The 21,300-nt window shown below is 32.1% G+C and overlaps 2 protein-coding genes across 2 annotated transcripts; both read left to right on the top strand.

Moving 5' to 3' along the window:
- The first annotated feature begins 16,119 nt into the window (after positions 1-16,119).
- On the top strand, positions 16,120-17,079 carry LOC141665269 (uncharacterized). The gene has a single exon (XM_074471251.1). It carries the CDS (start codon positions 16,120-16,122, stop codon positions 17,077-17,079), a length of 960 nt encoding a protein of 319 aa, XP_074327352.1.
- Positions 17,080-17,747: 668 nt separating this feature from the next.
- On the top strand, positions 17,748-20,292 carry LOC141665268 (uncharacterized). The gene is made up of 3 exons (XM_074471250.1): positions 17,748-18,254; positions 18,366-18,797; positions 19,669-20,292. The coding sequence occupies exons 1-3, from the start codon at positions 17,748-17,750 to the stop codon at positions 20,290-20,292; spliced, it is 1,563 nt and encodes a 520-aa protein (XP_074327351.1).
- Positions 20,293-21,300: the final 1,008 nt, after the last annotated feature.

The following is a 21,300-nucleotide window of genomic DNA, read 5'->3' as shown; positions in this document are numbered from 1 at the left end:
TGAATAGTCATCAATTATGTTGAGTTCCTATATGTCTACAGAAATTGACAACACAACGATTTAAGCACAAGTCATTCCTTTTGATTACATAGGGCAAATAAAACTGTTAGAGTTACCCACTAATCATGCACAACGTACATGAACCTATGCTAGCATGGCAAGTTCTAAATCTCAAGATCCACCGTCGCTTCACAAGAGATTAACATCCTATCTTATATGTTCGCGACGCACATAAGACGAATACGCACAACCAATACTAGATATCATGCAATCATCACACACTAAAGTATTAAACAATTAACTAGAGAATTTCATAATAAATCCGTTGCAACCCCATGATCACGATTAGCCCATAATAGAACTTATCGCCATCATGGGTTCATATGAAATCATGATAAACAAACACAAGAAAATATCAACTAAACTGATTATATTAAAACAGAGTACGTCACAAGAGTAAATAAGTCAAAGCAAGAAAACTAGCATCCAACGTTACAACGAAATAAGAATCACAAGAATATATGCTTCCTCTTCGTTGCTGTGTGCTAAATCGGTCTTCTTCCCTATCTCCTTCGCTTCTTGCAAAACACAATCTAAAACATAATCTCCTCTTAATACTCTGTGAAAAACGTCTCAAATCTACTTATATAATAGTCCCATAAAACTCAGATTATATAGAAGTTGGAAGCTAAACAGAAGTAGAAGTCTAAAATAATTCAGCTTTTTCCACGACCCTGCGCGGCCGCTCAGCATTTCTGCGCGGGCGCGCAAGGCTGCTGCGCGGCCGCTCAGCATTGCTGCGCGGGCGCGCAGGACCCTACTGGAAAATTTCCAGGTTTGATCCGTTTCTTCGCCGTAATCTGCCCGTTCTTTTCCTCTCGCAATGGTGAACACATGCCAAGGCTTATTCTTGATGATTCCTTCTCCGAAATGCAACGAATACCCTGAAATGCATAAACACTAGAAAAACGCATCAAATACACAAAATACTTGATTTCAAGACACCAATTTAAGCCATTTTAAGACGTTCTAAGTGGTATAAAATTCCACTTATCATTGTTCACGTTTGTATTTGTTAGGCTATATAGCCAGTACTTTGATATGAATAAATATTATTGAGTTCCAGGTTTCAATATCCAGTAGTAGTAAGTATTTACATAGGCCGTGTAATTTGTTGTTCCATCGTCTTTCATACCTGAGTAATTAACTATCTAATACATGTGTAGATATGCTTGATATATTGTAATGCACTCGCGAATAAGCATATAATAAACTGATAACTTAAAGTTGAAAAGTGACGTATAAATGATATGAAAATCGTTACTTATAAGTTAATAATGTGTTTGGTAAAGTATATATTATAGTGAGTTGATGTAAGTTGTGATATTATATAATCTTTAAAATGTGTTTGTTCAATATAATATTTTTACTAAATTCTTTTATTCATCAATATCATTGAATTTCACCCAAATAAAATATATAATATCATTAAAAGCTATTAAAAATGACTTTCACTTAAATTTCCAAATAGTCAATAAAAATTGAAATGATCATTTTGATGAATATGAGGGGATAAATCCCAACAGCCACTTAATCTCGTCCTAATTATCGTTAATATTTAATCATATATTTTATTGTTGTTGGTCTACATTTCAATCAACAGATAATAATATGAATTTGATACTCTTACGCTCGTAATCTTTGATGAGATTCAAATAATTTTAATATAAATATTTGTTATATATAATAGCCTATAACATGTGCGACGCACGGACTGATTATAATTTTTATTATTTTTTATTATATAAAATTATAGCAAATAATAAATTTGTTTTATTGAAATTCATGACAAAGTTAATGATTTATATATCGTGTTATTGAGAGATTTAAATTCTAAATAGTTAAAGTAATAAAATGTCCTCCGACCGTGGATGCTTGTCGGAGCAGTGTATGTTGTTGATTTGGTGTATGCGAATGATGTGATAATTTTTTTTAATGTGTTCTTGATTTATTAATAAATTGTTATTTTTAAATTTAAATTATTAAAATTAATTTTGGAAGTGTTTAATTACCTACGAAAAAATTGAAAAAGAAGTTGAGTACGATTAGAAATCAAGTAGGATTAACATTCAAAGAGTTTGTAATTATATCAAATACATGATTTAATTTATTTAAATAAAATATATTTATTTTAACTTTGTTTTGGAAAGTATTAATAGACATTTTAGGAAGGTGGTAACCAAGACCAAACGAAACTATGTTTCGCTTATAATAATATAGTATAGATTTGTATACACAAAATTTATTTGAATAATTATAAATATGTTATCAAAACTCACTATAACTTCCTAACGGAACTTTCCTCTATATAAATGTGTTTGCAAAAATCAAAATACTACTTAGATTCGGTTGAGAATTATGATACAATTTTTGTCTAATGAAATGTCGACGATATTTCAGTATTCCGTTTAATCCGGGAATACTGGAATTTAGTTATCAAATTAAATATCAAATATATCAAAAAGTTAATTTTTAAAACTAATTTATTAATATAAAAATATATAATATAAAAATTACATTTTACTTTAAAGATGAAATCAACTGAAATAATGTATATTACTCGTATTCTTATAATTATTGTATACATCTCCTCGATAACAGAAAAAATGTTAATTATAATTTACTAGGAGGTGAAAATTATTAGTTTTATATGATATCGGGCATATATAGATTGCGAGTAAGTAAATTGTGTAAGACTATTAAATAATTATATTGATTCAATATTTTTTTTACCATTTACTCATTTTTCAACTTTTTAAAGTCTAATCCTAATAGGGCCAATTTAACCCAAGCTAAACTTAAAAGCGGGTTTTAATCAAACTAATGAAAAATCAGCTCGTGAATATGTTCGAGAACGTGTACTCGGTCGATATCTTGGTTAAAATGATCGAGTTTTAGAATAATAATTTGGATTACTCGGGTAGTGAAACGGAAAAATGAAATATTAAAATTTGATTTAATATAAATAATGTATTAAATGTGGTGCATTTCATTATTTGTTATTAAGTATATTCTATTATAAGAAAATTATTGCTTAAAGATTTATTAAATTAGACAATAATTTATACCCTCATTTTGGCCAATTTAATTTTTATTATGAAACTTTTCTGAGTATACTTCATTTGTTATTATGTTCTACGAGAACATGTCATTTTATATTAATTTTAATATGTCTTACAATTTTATTAATTTACCCGTCATGTGTGTATATATAATAGGATTTAAAATATTATCATATTTTCAAAATAATCTTATTAAAAATAAAAAAAAAATTATTTTTAATTATTTTCCGAATCCTCGCACGAATTTCCGTTCGGGGCGGGATCAAAGAGGAAAAGAATTTCTGTTGGGAGTTCGGGGTGAGTTCGTGGATCGGGGGCGGAGATAGCACTTCCCGACCCCGAAATGATCCGATACATATCCCTATAAACAAACTTCAAAAAATTTTGTTTTAATAATATATTTTTGATTTTTTTACTAATTAGACTTGTATATTTTACGATAAATATCTAATCTCAAAATTTTTGGAATAGGTGAGAATCGACTGTATGATAAAAAGTAAGTAAACTCTCACCACTTAAGTTGTCTAATCTAACTTTAACGAAAAAAAAGAAGTAAGACAATTAAATAATAAACTTTATGACATCACATTTTCATTTATTTAAATTTTACGAGATGCGATCAAATTTATAAAATTTATTTTCATTATTAAATAATTGCTATATGAATATAAGATAAAATGAAAATAAACATTTTTACTATTCAAAAATTATTTTTATATAAATACAAGTTCATTCGAAATAATATTTCGATATATAGCACGGGCTTTTACGCCAGTATATATTATGTTGTGGCAGAAGTGTGTTCAATGAAAAAGATCAAATCTGATGCTGGTTAGAAATTCGTTTACTTAAAAAAGCAGGTGAAATGATTATATTAGAGTAGACTTGACTTGTTTCTTATATATAACATAAAATATTAGTTATTAGCAGTATTGTAAAAATTGGGAATTGAGGAAAAATCGTTCGAGCTATCAATTTATGATTGATTGAAAATTGGGATTGATCGGGGTAAAAATCGGATGTATTATAATATTAAATTATATTTAATATATTATTATAATTATATTAGTTATTTATTAACAAATATATATTTATTATATCATAATTTCTATAATTATTCTTATTTAAATTAATATAATATTTTAATTTTCATAAATAATTATATATACTCCAATAAAGAAAAATTCATAAGAATTAATCATATTTCAAAAATCGAATCGGTCGGGTATTTTGTAAGGGATTAATCGACGATTAATCGGTTGAATCGGGGATTTATCGGAAATATTTAAAATACTGGCTATTAGTATTTTGAGGTATAAATAAAAAATTATGTTTTCAACAATACTTTTCATTTGCATTTCTTATCTAATATTTTATTAGTAAAAATACAAAGTTTTCATCAAAGTTAAAGTGAAAAAAATAACGTGTTTCATATTATAATTAGAGCAATGGAATTTTGATGGATGATTTTATCTCAGTAAGTTAGTAATTTACTTTGAAAAAAAAGAAAAGAAAATACAAGACGGGTAGGCCTGATGTGCAGATTAAACACATTAAGATATAGAATCCCGAGGAGGTAAAAAGTACAAAAATTACAAAATGCATATATTCTATCTATTTAGGATAACTAAATAATTTAGGAACAAGTAATTTTTTTTAAAAAAATGTATAAATAGTAATTATTCTTTTTTTATAATATCATATATAATTCATAAATATTATTAGTTTAAAAATAACTTTGCAAAATAAAATGAGATTTAAGAATAATATTAATTTAAAAATCACTTTGCAAAATTAAACAGGATCAACTAAATTATTTTACAATTTTTAAAATTGGTGTAAAAGATTTACTATGATATATTTTGGTCATCTTTTTAAAGTATAATTAACATTTTTACTTTATAATTGTATTAAAAAGAAGTTGAAGAATGCTATTAATTCAGAAATTATTTAGTAAAATTTATGAATATGATTCAAATATATTATTTTACAAATTTTAAAAGAAAATGAAATTTTTTACATGTAATGTTATACATATAGAGCGACTAAAATAGAATATATGAAATTTGAAGATTTTAAATTTAAAAAATATAAAATTTCATGAAAATATCAAAAAAGAAATAATTAAAAAAACATATGTAAATATAATTTTACAATTATTTAAAATGAAATTTAGTACAAATAATATTCAATATAGAAAAAATTATAAATAATATGATAAATCTACCCGTGCACGTAAAAACTAGTTTATTATGAATTATTGATTAAGGAATTAATAACATCTTAATATATATAAAGGAAAATCCGCGGAACTCCAGAAACCTCTGAAAATTATTTATCTAATTTTCTGGAGCTCCTCTATTTTAATTCAATAAAATTAAATTTTTTTATACACATTCGAATTAATATTGAATGTAATAAATATTTAGTAGTGAATTTTATTTAGAATTTATTAACTCGAATTAACAGGGAAGGTAATAAATATTTAGAAGTCAATCATATTTAGAATTTATTTATTCGAATTAATAGAAAAGATAATAATTATTTTGAAGTCAAACCAATAACAAATTTTACATTTTTTTCTTAACTAACTTAAATCTTATCTTCGATATCTTTATTTATCTTTGTTATTATCTTCTTAATCTTAATATATATAAAGAAAAAGCCCCGGACCTCCAAAATCGTCTGAAAATTATTTATCTATATTTCTAGAGCTTGTCAATTTTAATTCAATAAAATTAAATTTCCTTTTATACATTCGAATTAATAGGGAGGATAATAAATATTTTGAAATCAATCCTATTTAGAATTTGTTTATTCGAATTATTTCGAAATAATAGAAAAGATAATAAATATTTAGAAGTCAATTCTATTTAAAATTTCTTTAGACAAATTTTTACCTTTTTCTCAAATAACTTAAATCGTAATTTCCTATTTAAACTTGAAGTTCACTAAAAAGTTAGAACTTCCTTATTTATGTCCTACATTTTAGAGAATAAAATCCAAGTACACGTAGAAGTAGAAATAAAATCCAAATTTATATACAGTATAAAATTTCCTTATTTAGGTTCTATATTATAGAAAATAACATTCAAGTTCATGTAGAAGTTGAAATAAAATTTAAGTTTATTTAGAAGTAGAATTTTATTAAAATTCTAATCAAAACTTATAATAATAAAACTTACTTTAACTTATTCAAAATAGAAAAGAAAATAAATTGCTACTAACATATTCAAAATGGAAATGACTTATAAGAATTAAAACTTATTTTAACTTATTTTAAATAGAAAGAAAAATAAATTACTACTAACATATTCGAAATATAAAGGAAAAAATAAATTACAACAATTATATATAAATGAAGATTCTTCAAAAATGTATGAGCAAACAACCGGAAGGACCCATGACCATGGAGCTAAAACAAGTCGATAGACCTTTTATATACAAATTTTTAATATTGTTTATCATAAGGTTCTTTTTTTTATTTAATTTTACAGGTCGTTTGCTCTCAAGTAAGTCCTAAATTTAAGGTAAGTCTATAATAGTTAAAAATTATTTTAGTTTAATCAAAATAAAAAAATTATAATGACCTACTGGAAAGAGAAAATAAAAATAAGTTGCTACTAACATATTCAAAATAGAAAAGAAAAATAAATTTAAACAACTATATATATATATTAATATTCTTTAAATACGTATGATATTTTAACAATTCTGTGCATGCAAAAAGAATAGGAAGGAGCATGCTCATGAGAGTTAAAAGGGGCCGATAGACCCTCGATATACAAATCTTTAAAATTATTTATCTTAACCCTCTTTTTTTATTTAATTTTGGAGGACGTGGGCTCTTCAGTGTATATAAAAAGATATCCAATACAATATTCTTTATTTGTAGAGATTTGCATATGTTTATTTCTTCAATATTTAAATATGATTTTTTTAAATTATAATAATTTTTTATTAGTATTGTATTTGACGGAAGGACGGCTCATACTAAATTTAATCTAAATTATAATATATTTTATTAGTAATGTGTTTGACAGGAGGACGGATTAAACTAAATCTTATCTAAATTTAATAATTTTTTCATTCGTATGGTATTTGACGGAAGGCGGCATATTCTAAATTTTAATAATTTTTTCAATTAGAATTGTATTTGACGGGATGACGGCTCAAATTAATTTCTATCCAAATCATAATAAATTTTTAATACAATTATGACAGGAGAGCGGCTCAAACTAATTTTTATCTAAATTATAATATTATTTTTTATTAGAATTCATCTAATTAATCTTTTTTATTACAACAGGTGTCGGCCTAACAAAATCTCATAATTAATACGATTATTATCGACTTATGAAGACGTGATATAAACCGGTATCATGATAAAAAAAATGTACGCCATTTTGTTAGGTTATGTATATTATAACATGTGTCGGCCTAACAAATCGTGATACAAAATGTGAAATAATTATGAATAATTAATATATTTTTTTAGTTCATATTTTCTTAAATAATCTTCCTAATAATTTTTAGGGCCGCTGCGTAGCGACTAGTTTATTAATAAACGAAACCCTTTTTAAGTGGTAAATAAGTATTAATTTTGGTTTCACCAATTTTTGGTACCACCAACTTTTGGTTTCAATTATTCATTCATATCTTATAATTCTACTTTTATAGATCTTTTAATTCTACTAAAACTTTTGGTTACAACATTTATTCTATACTTCTACGTATTTTATGATTCTATTAAATTAAGTTATATTTTTGTTATCTTACACTTCTATGTGTTATGTATCTATTAAATTTGATTTTATTTTTTTCCACCCTTTTGACTTTAATTTTTTATTCCAAATTCGCTTATGCATTTTTAATTCGATATATTATACGTAATATAGCAAACTTAAATATATTTTTAACCCTTTTGAATCATATACTTTTTTTAATATAACAATTAGATATCTAAACAACACCAACATCATCCGAATTCCATATGTTAATATACATATTGTAACAGACTCATGTTTGAAAATATATTATTTTTAGCCGTATTAATTTAGTATAATTATTAGAATTATATTTTAATTACATTTCTTGATTTCTAAGGACCACCTATGCATTCTTCTTTAATTTCAATATGACCTATAATATTATATGTATTATTTTACCCTTTTTAATTCTAATTATTATATTGATTTTAAATCAGTTATCCTATTTTTCATATGACTCAGTAGTATATTTTAATGAAATAATAAAAATTTTGAAATCGTATTATAATTATTTTTTTTTATCTTTTTTAATTAATAACCTTTATTAATAAGTGATACACTCTTTTATGGTACTTTGATTTCACCTATGTTTTTGGTTTCATCAACTTTTGTTATCACCCTTTTTTTAATTTTATTTTAACTCTAAATATATAATTTTTATTCTTTATTTAGTTTTATATGACTTAAAATATTATATGTTTTATTTTACACACTTTTAATTTTTAATTCTTATATTTATTTCAACTGAGTAATCATATTTCACATATGACTTAATATTATATTTTAATGAAATAATAAATTTTTTGAAATCATATAATAATTATAATCTTTTTATTATAATCATAACACATATATCGTACCTTTATTAATAAGAAAAATACCTTTTTTAAATGGTTCCAAATTTGATATCACCTTATCTTTATTCAACCCATATTTTAATTTCACTCGAATCATCATATTTCTGATACACCATCTATATTATTTTATTTTTAATGAAATAATTAAATTGTTTAAATAATATTGTAATTATTCATATTTTTATTTCAGCCTGATAATCCTATTTGTGATATGACTCTATATATAACTGTATAGTATTTTTAATGAAATCATAAAATTGTTAAAATTATATTATTATAATCTTTTTTATATAAATCTAATGCAAATAATGTATTTATCACATGTATATTACAATTTTTTTCTTTTCTTAAAATATTTGTAAATAAAAAATAAAATCAAGAATAACTTTAATTCCCGATTTGTTCTCAACTTTATAACACATCTAGATTTATATATTTTGTACAGTTTTAAATTATTTTTCATTAAATTAATATGAATATTAAAATTATATTGTAATTGTAATATTTTTAATAATAAATTATTTTGTAATAAATAATATATATAAATAGTAATGATGATTTATAATCAAAAAATACACTGAATATCAACTTTTAAAATCGGATACCCGAAAATATATATTAGCGTGAAATATTTGTTAAAATAACTAATATTTTATTTGAACTATACACATATTTCTTATACGTGCAGCTAAAATTTTATGTTTGCCTAATACCAATGTTCAACATGAAATAAAAAAAACATGCATGTTCAACATGTTTAGACCTATATATATACGAAACATACATTTTCGTGATATTTATTTTGTACACGTATTACCCACATGTTTAATGGGTATCTTGGGCAATCTTTCCCATCTGCATAATTTGGGTAGAGTTTCTTAAGTAAAAATTAAAATTTTTGACATATCACTTATACTATAATGATTTTTAAAAATTACTGAAATAAATTAATTTGGTCCGTGTTTCGCACTAGTTATAAACTAGTACTTAAAAAGAGAAAAATGTTAATTAAAAATAAAGAATGAGATAAAGATATTAGTAATTTAAGGAATAATTAGAAGATTGTTGTATACATATTTTTCACTCTTTGAAATTTATCTTAGCAGTTTGAATAGTTAAACTAAGGATAATTTATCTCTATCACATAATAAAGTGAGACACCATTCCTGCAGCCGCCACCGGTGGTAGGCTGTTTAGATTTGTTCAGCAGGTTGTTTTATATAAAGTTGGCACATATTTGTAATGGAAACTCCCTTTAATTGTTCTAGCATCAATAATAACATAAACGATGCTCCTAGGTTTAGTATAAGGGACCAGAAGGAGTGTCAATACAAATATTAATTAAATATAACATGATATATCCATGATTGGGCGGTTAGCAGAGCATATTTATCCTGGACACACATTTACAAGTGCGTGTTGTGCTTGCCATGCGGAAACAAATAAATACAAAGTATGAAAAATGCCCAGGATCATTCGTTCCTGTTTCATGTCTTAATCAAGCTTATCATCGAGAATCAAGAGCGATGGTTCCTGATCCTCAAGATTATGCACACGCACACACAAACTAAATGCAATCTAAAATTGGGTAATATTTGTGTCTGAAATTAAATAATCTCACACACACGTACAGCTTTATTTATCTGCCACATATATTAACACGATACAAATATACGAGAGAGACCGTCTGCAATGGACAGTTGTGGTTACGAATATTTATAAGTTGCACTACTGTCCATTTTCTCCCTATCCTTGATGGCAAAGTTGAGCATCTTAAGTTTGTTCTTTTGCTGGGGAGAGACTGCATTTTCAATGGATGTGGGGTTATTAGTACTATTACCAGGCATTGTGGACAAATTAGGGGTGCTTAAACTTTTTCTCAATATGAAATTCATATTTTTCTATTTTTTTCACATGAAGTTGATGTGTAATCACCTATAAACAAAAAAATAAATTATTTTTACAGTTGTTTTTCCGAGTTGAGGAGGATCTCATGCAAATTACACTACCCTCTCACCCGCTTCTCGTTCCGCCACTCCAATCAAGAGTTTGAACCATTCGAACTGCTCATGAACTACTCTGATAAATCTCATAAATCTCCAAAATTTTGATTTGAAAATCATCCAAATACTTCATGGAACCGAACTCGCATTTCAATTATTAATAAAATCGAGCTTATCTTATTTTAGTTTTTTTGTCAACATTCAGTAAATAATACGATTTTTGCATTGAAGTTGAACGTTTCCAATTTTTAATTACCCGAGTTTTGGTTTTGAAATTTATTTTAAGTTTGTATAACCTCACCAAGTTTAAACTCGGAAAAATAATTATGCAACCCCTGTAAATATGAGCTATAGTTTGAAAGTTGGCCATATCTTGAATTTCTGCATAAATCAACTAAATAAGAGAAAAAGTGTAGTTCTTGGTCACGTTTGTGTTGTAAGCTAGCGTTCCATGTTTGATTACTAGCTAAAATCTATTTTTGTCTCCTCCAACTCCAAATATATTATTCGACACAATTTAATCTGAATATTCTAAAGAATGGGAAGAGCACATTTTATTTCAAAAAACTAGATTCGGACTCGACAATACATTTAAGGTGATAAACGTTTCTGGCGTCTGGTGTTAAACATAAACGAGGGGACTTGTGTCAAGTACAATGACCAGAGCCAAGCCAGCTGGGCTATAAAAATATCAGCTCAATAAAAAAACTCAACATGTTACACAACCCCAATATAGGGTTGTCAATCTTATACCATATATACATTATTATATATATTAAATATATAACTAAATCACAAAATTATTATTAATTTTACATAAATATATAAAAATTAACAATTAAATTAGGAGAAGGGTTTGAGAAAATAAAGAGAGATTGAATTTAATCTCAAGTCTAAAAAACCGTCTCCTTGAAACAGTTTCGCCTCGCACCATCCGTGTTTAGCGACCTGCTTCCCTGGATAAAATGAGATACCAGTATAATTTATAAATCGAAAATACTCTCAGGAAACTTGAACTGAGCCCGAGAACTATCACCGGAATATTTAAAAAATTTAAAACTGAAGAGACCGAGAATTAAAGAGGCGACTCTTATTTTCTCGACTTAATAAAACTGATGCCCTAAAACTCTATTTTTACAAAGAGAGGCTTGAAAATGACTTGTTTTTCTTTTCGATATGGTCCATGGTATTTATAAAAAATATCAAGGAATATAGGTTTGTACTACTCTCGATGCGATACAAAACTCACTTTTCACATTAAAGGTCACACTTTAGAACATCAATTCTCATTCATTTTTTACTCATCTTAAGCGTGTAAATATGCGTTGGAATCCTCTCATAAAGGAAAATATATTCCAATAAATACACACCACTTATACATAATATGTCTCACTGATATAAAATCTCAAAATGATTCAACAGTTAATCTAAAATACTAATTTTGTCCAACCTCCAGTGGTATACATCATTGCACCATAGATTAAACTTATGTTTATAAAATAGGTATTATACTTTTGTATTAGTCAAGTATGCATTCTAAAAAGGAAAATGTTAGAGGTACAAAATGAGAGACTAAAATAGTTACAAATGTCATATCATAGTTGACTAAATATAAATGAACTCCTGCGATTACATTAATAACATCAGTTAAATTATTTCATTGTGTCACATCTCATGTCATTTTGTAACAATTTTTTATAATTTTTTTTCCCTCCAACATTACTTTTCTAAAAAATATATAAAAATTGTGCCAAGAATCAACTTCTTTTGAAACGTGCTAGTAGGTCGAACAAAATCTCGCTCATCTACCTGTAATCAGAATATAATGATATGTTTTTCGACCTTCCCAGCTCCGTCATGATTCCCTTAATTTTAGGTTGAATCTAGTGTAAACTGCGAGCGCCGTGATGAGAGAGTGACTGAAAGGCATGGACCTGGCCCGAATGATGAGCTCAACAGATCCGTATCATAACAACCTACACTTCTGCTTTAGACGTAGACATACACTTACATAGGTGTGTTCTGGATCCGGGACCGGCCAGGACGCAGGCCGAAGACCATTTTGAGCCCAAAATCCGGAGAACCCCAAATATAAATTAGACCTCGCAAATTATTTGTATCGTATACTTTCGTATTTCATATACTCGAATGTCAAACACAAAACCGATCCGTTTAGGGTTCGTATAATTTCGTGTTCATGTACATTTGTTTTGTGTCGGGTTATGTTTTGTTTTTCGTATAAAATTAATAAATAATTTAAAATTGATTAATTAGATAAAAGATTAAAAGTATAAGATTTTTGGTAAAAAAATTACAAAATATATGAAACATGTATATTTAGACCACACTTACAATATTATAAAAATCAAGTATTATTTTTCTAAAAAATATGCATATATATATTATAAACATACATATATATATTATAAAATATTAATATTTAAGTATAATATTAATTTATGTCGTATACTTCGTATCATGCCGTGTATCCAAAGATCAACACAAAACAAAACTAAATCTCGACCGTATATTTTCGTGTTAGTGTAATAAAAAAGAATATACAAATACTAAATGTTTATGTTGTTTCGTGTCGTATAAGTCATATCATGTACAAAATTGTTGGGTTTGATATAAATACATTTATTTCATATAAAAATCAAAAATATTTTAAGTGCGTCCTTATACTTGACTATTTGTGGGCTTTAGTACACGTTTTTTAAAATTAAGAAAGTAAGGTCCTTTTTAATTTTCTACTGACACATTTTTATAATGTTATAGGTAAAGTTTAAGATCGAGTAGAATAACTTTCTTTAAATTATTATTGTACTGTTTGTTTTAGAGTTACTGGTCGGTAACCCGTACGAAGTACGGGCCCGAGATCAAATATAATAACGAGTTATTATTTGTATATAATTAAATTTTATAATCCATGCCGAACACAGTTGAAATATAATAGATAAGTGATGTTAAAAAATGTAGTTAAAAAATTGAAGTCAAGTGTAATTATGAAATTTCATCAATTATACCGTATAATTTTAATTATATACCTAGTTATTTTACTTATTATATTAATCTAACATATTTCACTAATACAATTATTTAAAAGTAAATCGACATTTAGATGGATACTAACAAACAAAAATTAAAGTGAAAACAAAGTCTACGGAGAGCTGAACTCAATTCGTATTAATTAAGATTTAATCATATAAAATTTTATAATTTTATTTAATTTTGTGGTAAGTACCAAGATTTGGTATTTTTGTATTCTAATATAACATTGTCTCACGTACTTATTAGTTATTAGTGTTGACACAATATAGATGGTGTAATATATATGACACATTATTTGGCATAAGAAAAATTATCCGTTTTTAGAAAAGTTAGCTAAAATTATGCATTGAAAATATGGTTATTTTAGCACCAAAAAGATCTGAAATATAATTTTAGCCGCAACTAAAATAGCACATCCCTTGAAAATGCAGCAGCTAGCTGAGGTGATTCCACCTTGTCCCTGTCCTCTTTTTTCATTAATTTGCGAATTGTGATTGTTAATATATCTGGCATAAAGCATGCATTTTCATTGACAAGAAATTCTGCTGCCTACTTGTCTATCCAATGGGCAAATTTTGACAAATGTTGGATCTATTGAGACGTGCCCAAAAAAATATAGGAAAATAATAATGTAACTCTTATTAATAGGCCCAAGAAGCCCATATTGTAAATAAAAGCCCACTTGGAACTATCTATAAATATAAGGGTTCAACCCCATTTGAGGAGGTTGGCTAATTGATTAAGGAAATGTTCCTCCCAAAAAGATTAGTCTTAAATATTAAACAATATATAATATACAAAGGCTTATCATTTGGCGCGAGAAGAAGGGCCCTTTTTTCTAAGAATCCAACCAAGAAATGATTGTAGAAGAGATTGATCCGGAAACCGCTGGACCAACTCAGGTGAAGGAGCAAATGGCAGGGATCGCCACCGACCTTAAAGATCGCGATGACCAAGAGCAGCCCAAACAATCGACTTTGAAGCCGAAATGTTTGTTTCCTCCCCCAGAAGAAGCTTCACAAGATCAGCCGTTAAACTTAACGAACTCAGATCGCCAGGATAAGAAGAGAAAATTCAAATCTGACCAGCGATTGAGAATTCAAACAACCAAGGGCAAAAAGGTGCTCTCAAGGGACATGCGTCTCCACCTCGAGAAGATCGAAAGATTGAAAGCCCAAAACGATGAAGGTCCAGAAGATTTATCTCCCTCTGATGAAGAACTCGAGCTTCTCAAGCGCGAGACTGCCATGCTCCAAGCTAAACTCGAACGACAGAGGGAAATCCATCGCCTTCGCCGAGAACTTCACCAAGCGTCGATTAGAAATCAAGAGCAAGATGATGAACTCTATGATGAAGATGATGATGTCGAGTACGAATACGAGCCATCAGCGGAATCGACATACTCACAACCGCGCGAACGTCGACAGCGCACGGTATCGACGACTGATGTTTCCCAACGAACTGAGTCCACGGAGTCTATTTCCCATGAAGAGTTCACCAAAATGCAAGAGGAAATTGCCCAGATGCGCACCATAATGAGAAATCAGTCGGGATTTCAAACCGTCTCCGAGAGCCTCATGTCGTTGGTCCTCGAGAAAGCACGCATCGACAGGACGTTGAAAACTCCCGCCCTCAATCATTTTGACGGATCCTCGGACCCGTTAGCATTTCTCAACACCTTTGACGGGCGCATGGCCTTCTTCGGCCACTCAGAAATCGCCCGGTGTCAGTTTTTCTCCACTTGCCTCCAAGGCACAGCCCTTCGATGGTACAACAATTTGCCCCCTCGATCAATCGACTCATGGACAACCTAAAGCGCAAGTTTCAAGCTCGATTCTCCAGTAACTACAAAGGAATAAAGGTCACAGCTTCCCTAATGACAATGCACCAGCGTTCAGGAGAAACTCTCTGAAGCTTCCTGACCCGATTCAGAGAAGAAATAGCAGAGATTCCAGATCTAATTGAACAAATGGCAGTCAACTTCCTGACAACAGTTATTGATAAATCCCGCCATGGATTGCTCTTAGAAGAAATCTTTGAGAAAAGAACAAAAACCTTGCAAGCAGCATTTCAAATCATAGAACACTGCATGATGCTCCAAGAGGCGGTGAGCTGCATCCAGTCTCCTAAGCGCTCCTCTAGATACGAACGACGCCGCAGCTACAGTCCACGATCTCCCGCGCGTGACAGACGTCAAGAGCGTCGCCGATCGCCACCTGGTCGTACAGTCGACCATCCCCCAAGGGATAGAAGAGAGAGAGATTGGCAACCCCGCAATCGACCAGAGAAATAGTTCACCAAGCTTAACACTGAAAAAATGACCATTTTAGCGGTCCTGAAGACAGAGCCGGACTATCGTCCACCGAGACCCATGAAACCGAGTCGTCCTCCGAGCTCTAGATACTGTGATTACCGCGAAGATACAGGTCACACAACTGAACAATGCTTTCAACTCAGTAACCTCATCGAGGGGAAGATTCTCCGAGGGCATCTTGTGCATTATGTACAACGAGAGGATTCTCCTAGATGTTATAGACGAGATGAAGAAGATCGGGTAATTGACGTTATCTTTGGTGACATAGCTGCTGGAGGGCTTTCTCACAACTCCCGAAAAATCTATGCCCGAGAAGTTTTTAATGTCAACCCATCAACAGCTAAACGCCCTCGAGCAAACCCTTCTCCTGTCATTTCCTTCTCAGATGAAGACTACCGCTCTGGTCTCATCGAGGGCCATCAAGACGCCCTTGTCATCACCACTCGAGTAGGAAACAACACAGTTAAAAAAATGTTGGTCGATAATGACAGCTCCATTGACGTATTATATCACCATGCGTTCTCTCGAATGGACCTCGGCGATCGACGCCTTGAAAATTCTCGAACCCCGTTATATGGGTTTACTGAAAATGAAGTACACGTGGTAGGAACTGTCGACATACCGGTCCTTTTCGGCTCTCCCCCGTGCCAAATTTGGAAGATGGTCAAATTTCATCTGATCAGCGCATCCTCTAGTTTCAACGCCATATTGGGTCGAACGACGATCACCGCCCTACGAGCTATAACTTCCATCTCCCATTTGAAAATGAAGTTCCCTACAGACTTTGGTATAGGAGAAATGGTAGGTAATCAAGAAACAGCGAGACAATGCTATTTAACCACTGTCTCTCTAAGAAAAAAGAGAGACGAGGATCTAGAGTTCAACCAAGTGCTTGATATCGACCCAAGGGAACTAGTCGATACACCCACGAACAACTCATGCTCTTCTAGTCGAAGAAACTGAGGATATAGAAGTATTCAAAGGAAATTATGATAAAACTACAAGAATTGGCAAAAACCTTCCTGAAGTAATCAAGATGGAGATTACGAATCTCATCCGAAAGTTCTCTGACATTTTCGCTTGGAACCCAAGAGATATGCCCGGAATCCCAGAGGTCGTGGCACGACATTCACTCCACATCAGTAAAAGCATCAGACCCGTACGACAGAAGCACCGAATTTTCTTTGCCGAGAAAAGAGCCGCCATCGATTGACCAAGAGGTCGATAGGCTCCTCGAGGCCGGTTTCATTGAACCAGTGCAATTCCCCACATGGATATCGAACGTGGTCATGGTTAAGAAAAGCAACGGAAAGTGGAAAATGTGCATTGATTACTCGGATGTCAATAGGGCGTGCCCCAAGGACTTTTATCCTTTGCCGAATATCGACCAACTCATCGATACCACTGCAGGAAATGATCTCCTATCTTTTATGGACGCCTTTTTAGGATATAATCAAATTAAGATGGACTCCCAAGATTGGCAACAAACTGCATTCATCACGCACCGGGGAGTCTTTTGGTACAGGGTAATGTCTTTTGGCTTAATCAATGCGGGTGCCACATTTCAATAGATGATGGATAAAATATCCTCCTCGCAAATAGGAAGGAACATATTGATATATGTTGACGACATGATTACAAAATCTAAGATTTCCTCAGACCATGTGTCAGACCTTCGTAAAATATTTGAAAATGCAAGAGCTAACAACATGCGATTGAACCCAGCAAAGTGTTCGTTCGGTCTTACGGCGGGTAAATTCTTAGGATTCCTGGTCACCCAAAAAGGTATCGAGGCGGACCCAGCTCAGAAAAAAGCAATTTTGGAAATGGAAAACCCAAGATCTGTCAAGGACCTACAAAAACTTACCGGATGTATAGCTACGCTCCGAAGGTTCATTCCTCAATCCTCAAAAAGATGCCTTCCCTTTTTCTCTGCAATGAAAAAAGCTTCCAAATCCCCGTATTTTGAGTGGAACGATGATTGTGAAAAGAATTTTGCGGAGTTAAAAACATTTTTGGCAAATCCTTCAATACTCACTCGGCCCTTAGTTGGCGAGCCGTTACGAGTATATCTCTCTGCCTCCGATGAAACGGTTGCGGCCGTGTTGGTCCGTGTCGATGAAGGAAAAGATGTCCCTGTATACTATATCAGTCATTCACTTCGGGACGCAGAAACAAGGTATCCACAAGTCAAAAAGCTTGTATATGCTCTTGTGGTTGCGAGTCGAAAGCTGCGGCACTACTTTTAGGAGAGGGAAATCCATGTTCTCACTAATCAACCTCTGAAAAGAATCTTACACAAGCCCGACATAACGGGCAGACTTGCAACTTGGACAATCGAGTTAAGTCAATTCTACATCGAGCACAAACCTCGAACAACGATTAAGGCCCAGGTTCTCTCAGATTTTATCGCCGGGTGCCAGTTTAAGTCCAGGGCACAAAAGACGGGTGACGATCAGTCACGCCCGTGGCTGTTATTCGTAGATGGATCCTCGACATCCAACTCCGGAGGAGCAGGGATAATATTAATCAGTCCAGAGGGATTCAAAATCCAACAAGCACTCAAATTCGGGTTCTCCGCCATAAACAACGTAGCCGAATACGAGGCCCTCATCGCAGGGTTAAAGCTCGCATCCGGACTTGAGGCGGAGGTCATTGACATATTTGGAGATTCTCAGTTGGTCTCTAAATAAATAAGCGGAGATTTTAAGACGCATAATGAAAAGATGGCCCAATACCTAACAAGAACACAAGAGTTACTTAAGAAATTCTCTTCATGGAGAATGTCGAATGTCGACAGAGAGGAAAATTAGTGGGTCGACTCCCTGGCCAAGCTGGCATCATCAAGCCTACCCATTAACCCCAGCCCGATATATGTTGATGTCTTAGCGGCTCCCTCTATCGACGAAGCATCTATCAATCAGATCCAGACTAACCTCGACTGGAGCCAGCCTCTTCTGGACTATATCATCGACAATAAGCTCCCTGAACATAAAACTGAGGCTCGCGCACTCATGTTCAAGGCCAGGAAACTATTGCATTGTAGGCTCCTCATTATATCGACGCGCCCTCTCTGAACCACTATTTCGTTGCTTGTCTCCAGAGGAAGCTCTTCAAGCAATTATTGAAGTGCACACTGGAATTTGTGGTGAACATCTTGGGGGGAAGAACTTAGCTCTTAAGGTGATCAAACAAGGACTATACTGGCCCACAGTTCGAAAGGATTGTGAAGATTATGTCAAAAAGTGCCAAGCATGTCAACTGCACGGGAGTGTAAGCCGTCGACCCACGACCAAGCTAAACTTGATACTTAGTCCATGTCCCTTTTTTCCAGTGGGGAATAGATATTGTGGGCCCCTTCCCAAATTCCCGAAATCCATGCCAGTACATCGTGATCGTTGTTGATTACGCAACCAAGTGGGTGAGGAAAAGCCCCTCTCCAAGATCCGAGAAAAGAAAATGATAGAATTCTTTATGAAATATATTGTCTTTCGCTTCGGGGCTCCCAGAATCCTAGTTTTTGATAACGGCACACAATTTGTTGGGGAACAGTTCGAGAAGGCGCTACTTGACTTAAAAGTTCAATATGTCAAGGCATCCGTAGCATACCCCCAAGCTAATGGGCTCGCAGAAGTAACAAACAGAACCATCCTGCAAGGTCTGAAGAAAAGAAATGAAGAGATACCCCGTTGTTGGGTCGATGAGCTCCCAAATGTGCTATGGTCGTATAGAACAACCTCCCGAAACGCAATAGGTGAAACTCCTTTCTGCCTCGCATACGGCGTTGATGCTGTCCTACCCGTTGAGGTAAGTTTAACCTCCCCACGGGTCGAGGTGTTCGATCCTATCCTCTCGCTCAAGGGTTTATGCATTCACAATGACTTATTAGAAGAAACATGGGAAGAAGCCCGAATGCGGATGGTCGCCCAGCAAGAGAAAACAACAAGATACTTCAACAAAAAGGTCAAGCCCAAGGGCCTCAAGGTCGACGACCTTGTTCTTAGGGATTCCGCGACATCACAGCCCACCATTTCAGGAAAATTCAAACCAACGCGGGAAGGGCCTTATCGGGTCTCGAAGGTGATAAGTACGGGGACCTGTGTACTTTCTCATCTCGACGGCAGGCCTATCAAAAATGCTTGGAATGGGATTCATCTCAAAAAGTTCTTTCAGTAGTTTAATTTCATCCGTAGTTCGATATCTTGAGGCAATTTATGCCGTACCAAAGACAAACCCTCGATGCAATGAGGGTCGTTATGAGACCCCCATCGAGGGGTGTTTAAATTATGACAAATGAATGCTATTAACTTATTTCGAAAATCAAGAAGTACAAATATCTAATTACTTTATCTCCTTCAGAAACGGAATAAACAAAAAGCTACTTCATGCAGATCTATATCAAAATAGATAAAGAAAATCCTTTTCGTTTAAATATATATATATATATACTCAATATTCAACATGATTAAAATGGAAGAACAATATTCACTTCAAAATATTGTAGTATTCAACATGGTTAAACACTCAGCAAGTTCGATAAATCAAATTGAAAGTTTTCATTTAACGAAAAAAACATGCAAATACGGTAAAGTTTTAGCCGAATTTAGAGCATAATTCAAATCCATCATCCAGAGATATCAATGAAATACTCAAGTTCACACAAACCCAAAAACAAGATAGAAAATACTTGGTATGATTACAAAAGTCAACGGGGCATACCCCGCCTTCATGAATCATTACCCTTCGATGCAAGGTCTTGCAGGTAATCCTCGAAGGCATGTCCCTCAACACTGTAACCGGCCTCCTCCATCATGCGGACACACCTGCCATAGCCATCACCCAAAGCATCGGCAATCTCCTCCACACCCTTCTGCACCTCCAGCTTCAGTTTTTCATTCTCCTCCACTATCAATTTATACGAACTGTCCATCCCTTCAACTTGTCGATCCAAGCCCTGACGCTTGGTCCTCTCCTCATCACGTTCTTTCTCGACTTCATGAATTCGACCCTCGAGCTCCTGAACCCTATCACTTAATGTCTTCTCAGCAACTTCCATCTCCCCAACTTTCCTCGACAGCGCAGTATTGGCTTTAGCCAAGTCACCCGCCCTCTTCTCGAGTTCTGCGAAACTAGCCCCGGCTTTCTTCCTTTCCCCCTTCAGAGCAGTAATCTCAGCCTCCAACT

Source organism: Apium graveolens, chromosome 6, assembly GCF_009905375.1.
Source record: "Apium graveolens cultivar Ventura chromosome 6, ASM990537v1, whole genome shotgun sequence".
Lineage (NCBI taxonomy): Eukaryota > Viridiplantae > Streptophyta > Magnoliopsida > Apiales > Apiaceae > Apium > Apium graveolens.
This window is presented reverse-complemented; position numbering and strand designations above follow the sequence as displayed.

Bases quoted from the DNA above. Each gene is read 5' to 3' on its own strand.
- LOC141665268 (XM_074471250.1), top strand. From the start codon at position 17,748: ATGATTACAAAATCTAAGATTTCCTCAGACCATGTGTCAGACCTTCGT. The intron at 18,255-18,365 runs GTATACTATATC...CACTACTTTTAG, and splicing joins ATGAAGGAAAAGATGTCCCT to GAGAGGGAAATCCATGTTCT. The intron at 18,798-19,668 runs GTCTCTAAATAA...GTTGGGGAACAG, and splicing joins TATTTGGAGATTCTCAGTTG to TTCGAGAAGGCGCTACTTGA.
- LOC141665269 (XM_074471251.1), top strand. From the start codon at position 16,120: ATGACCATTTTAGCGGTCCTGAAGACAGAGCCGGACTATCGTCCACCG.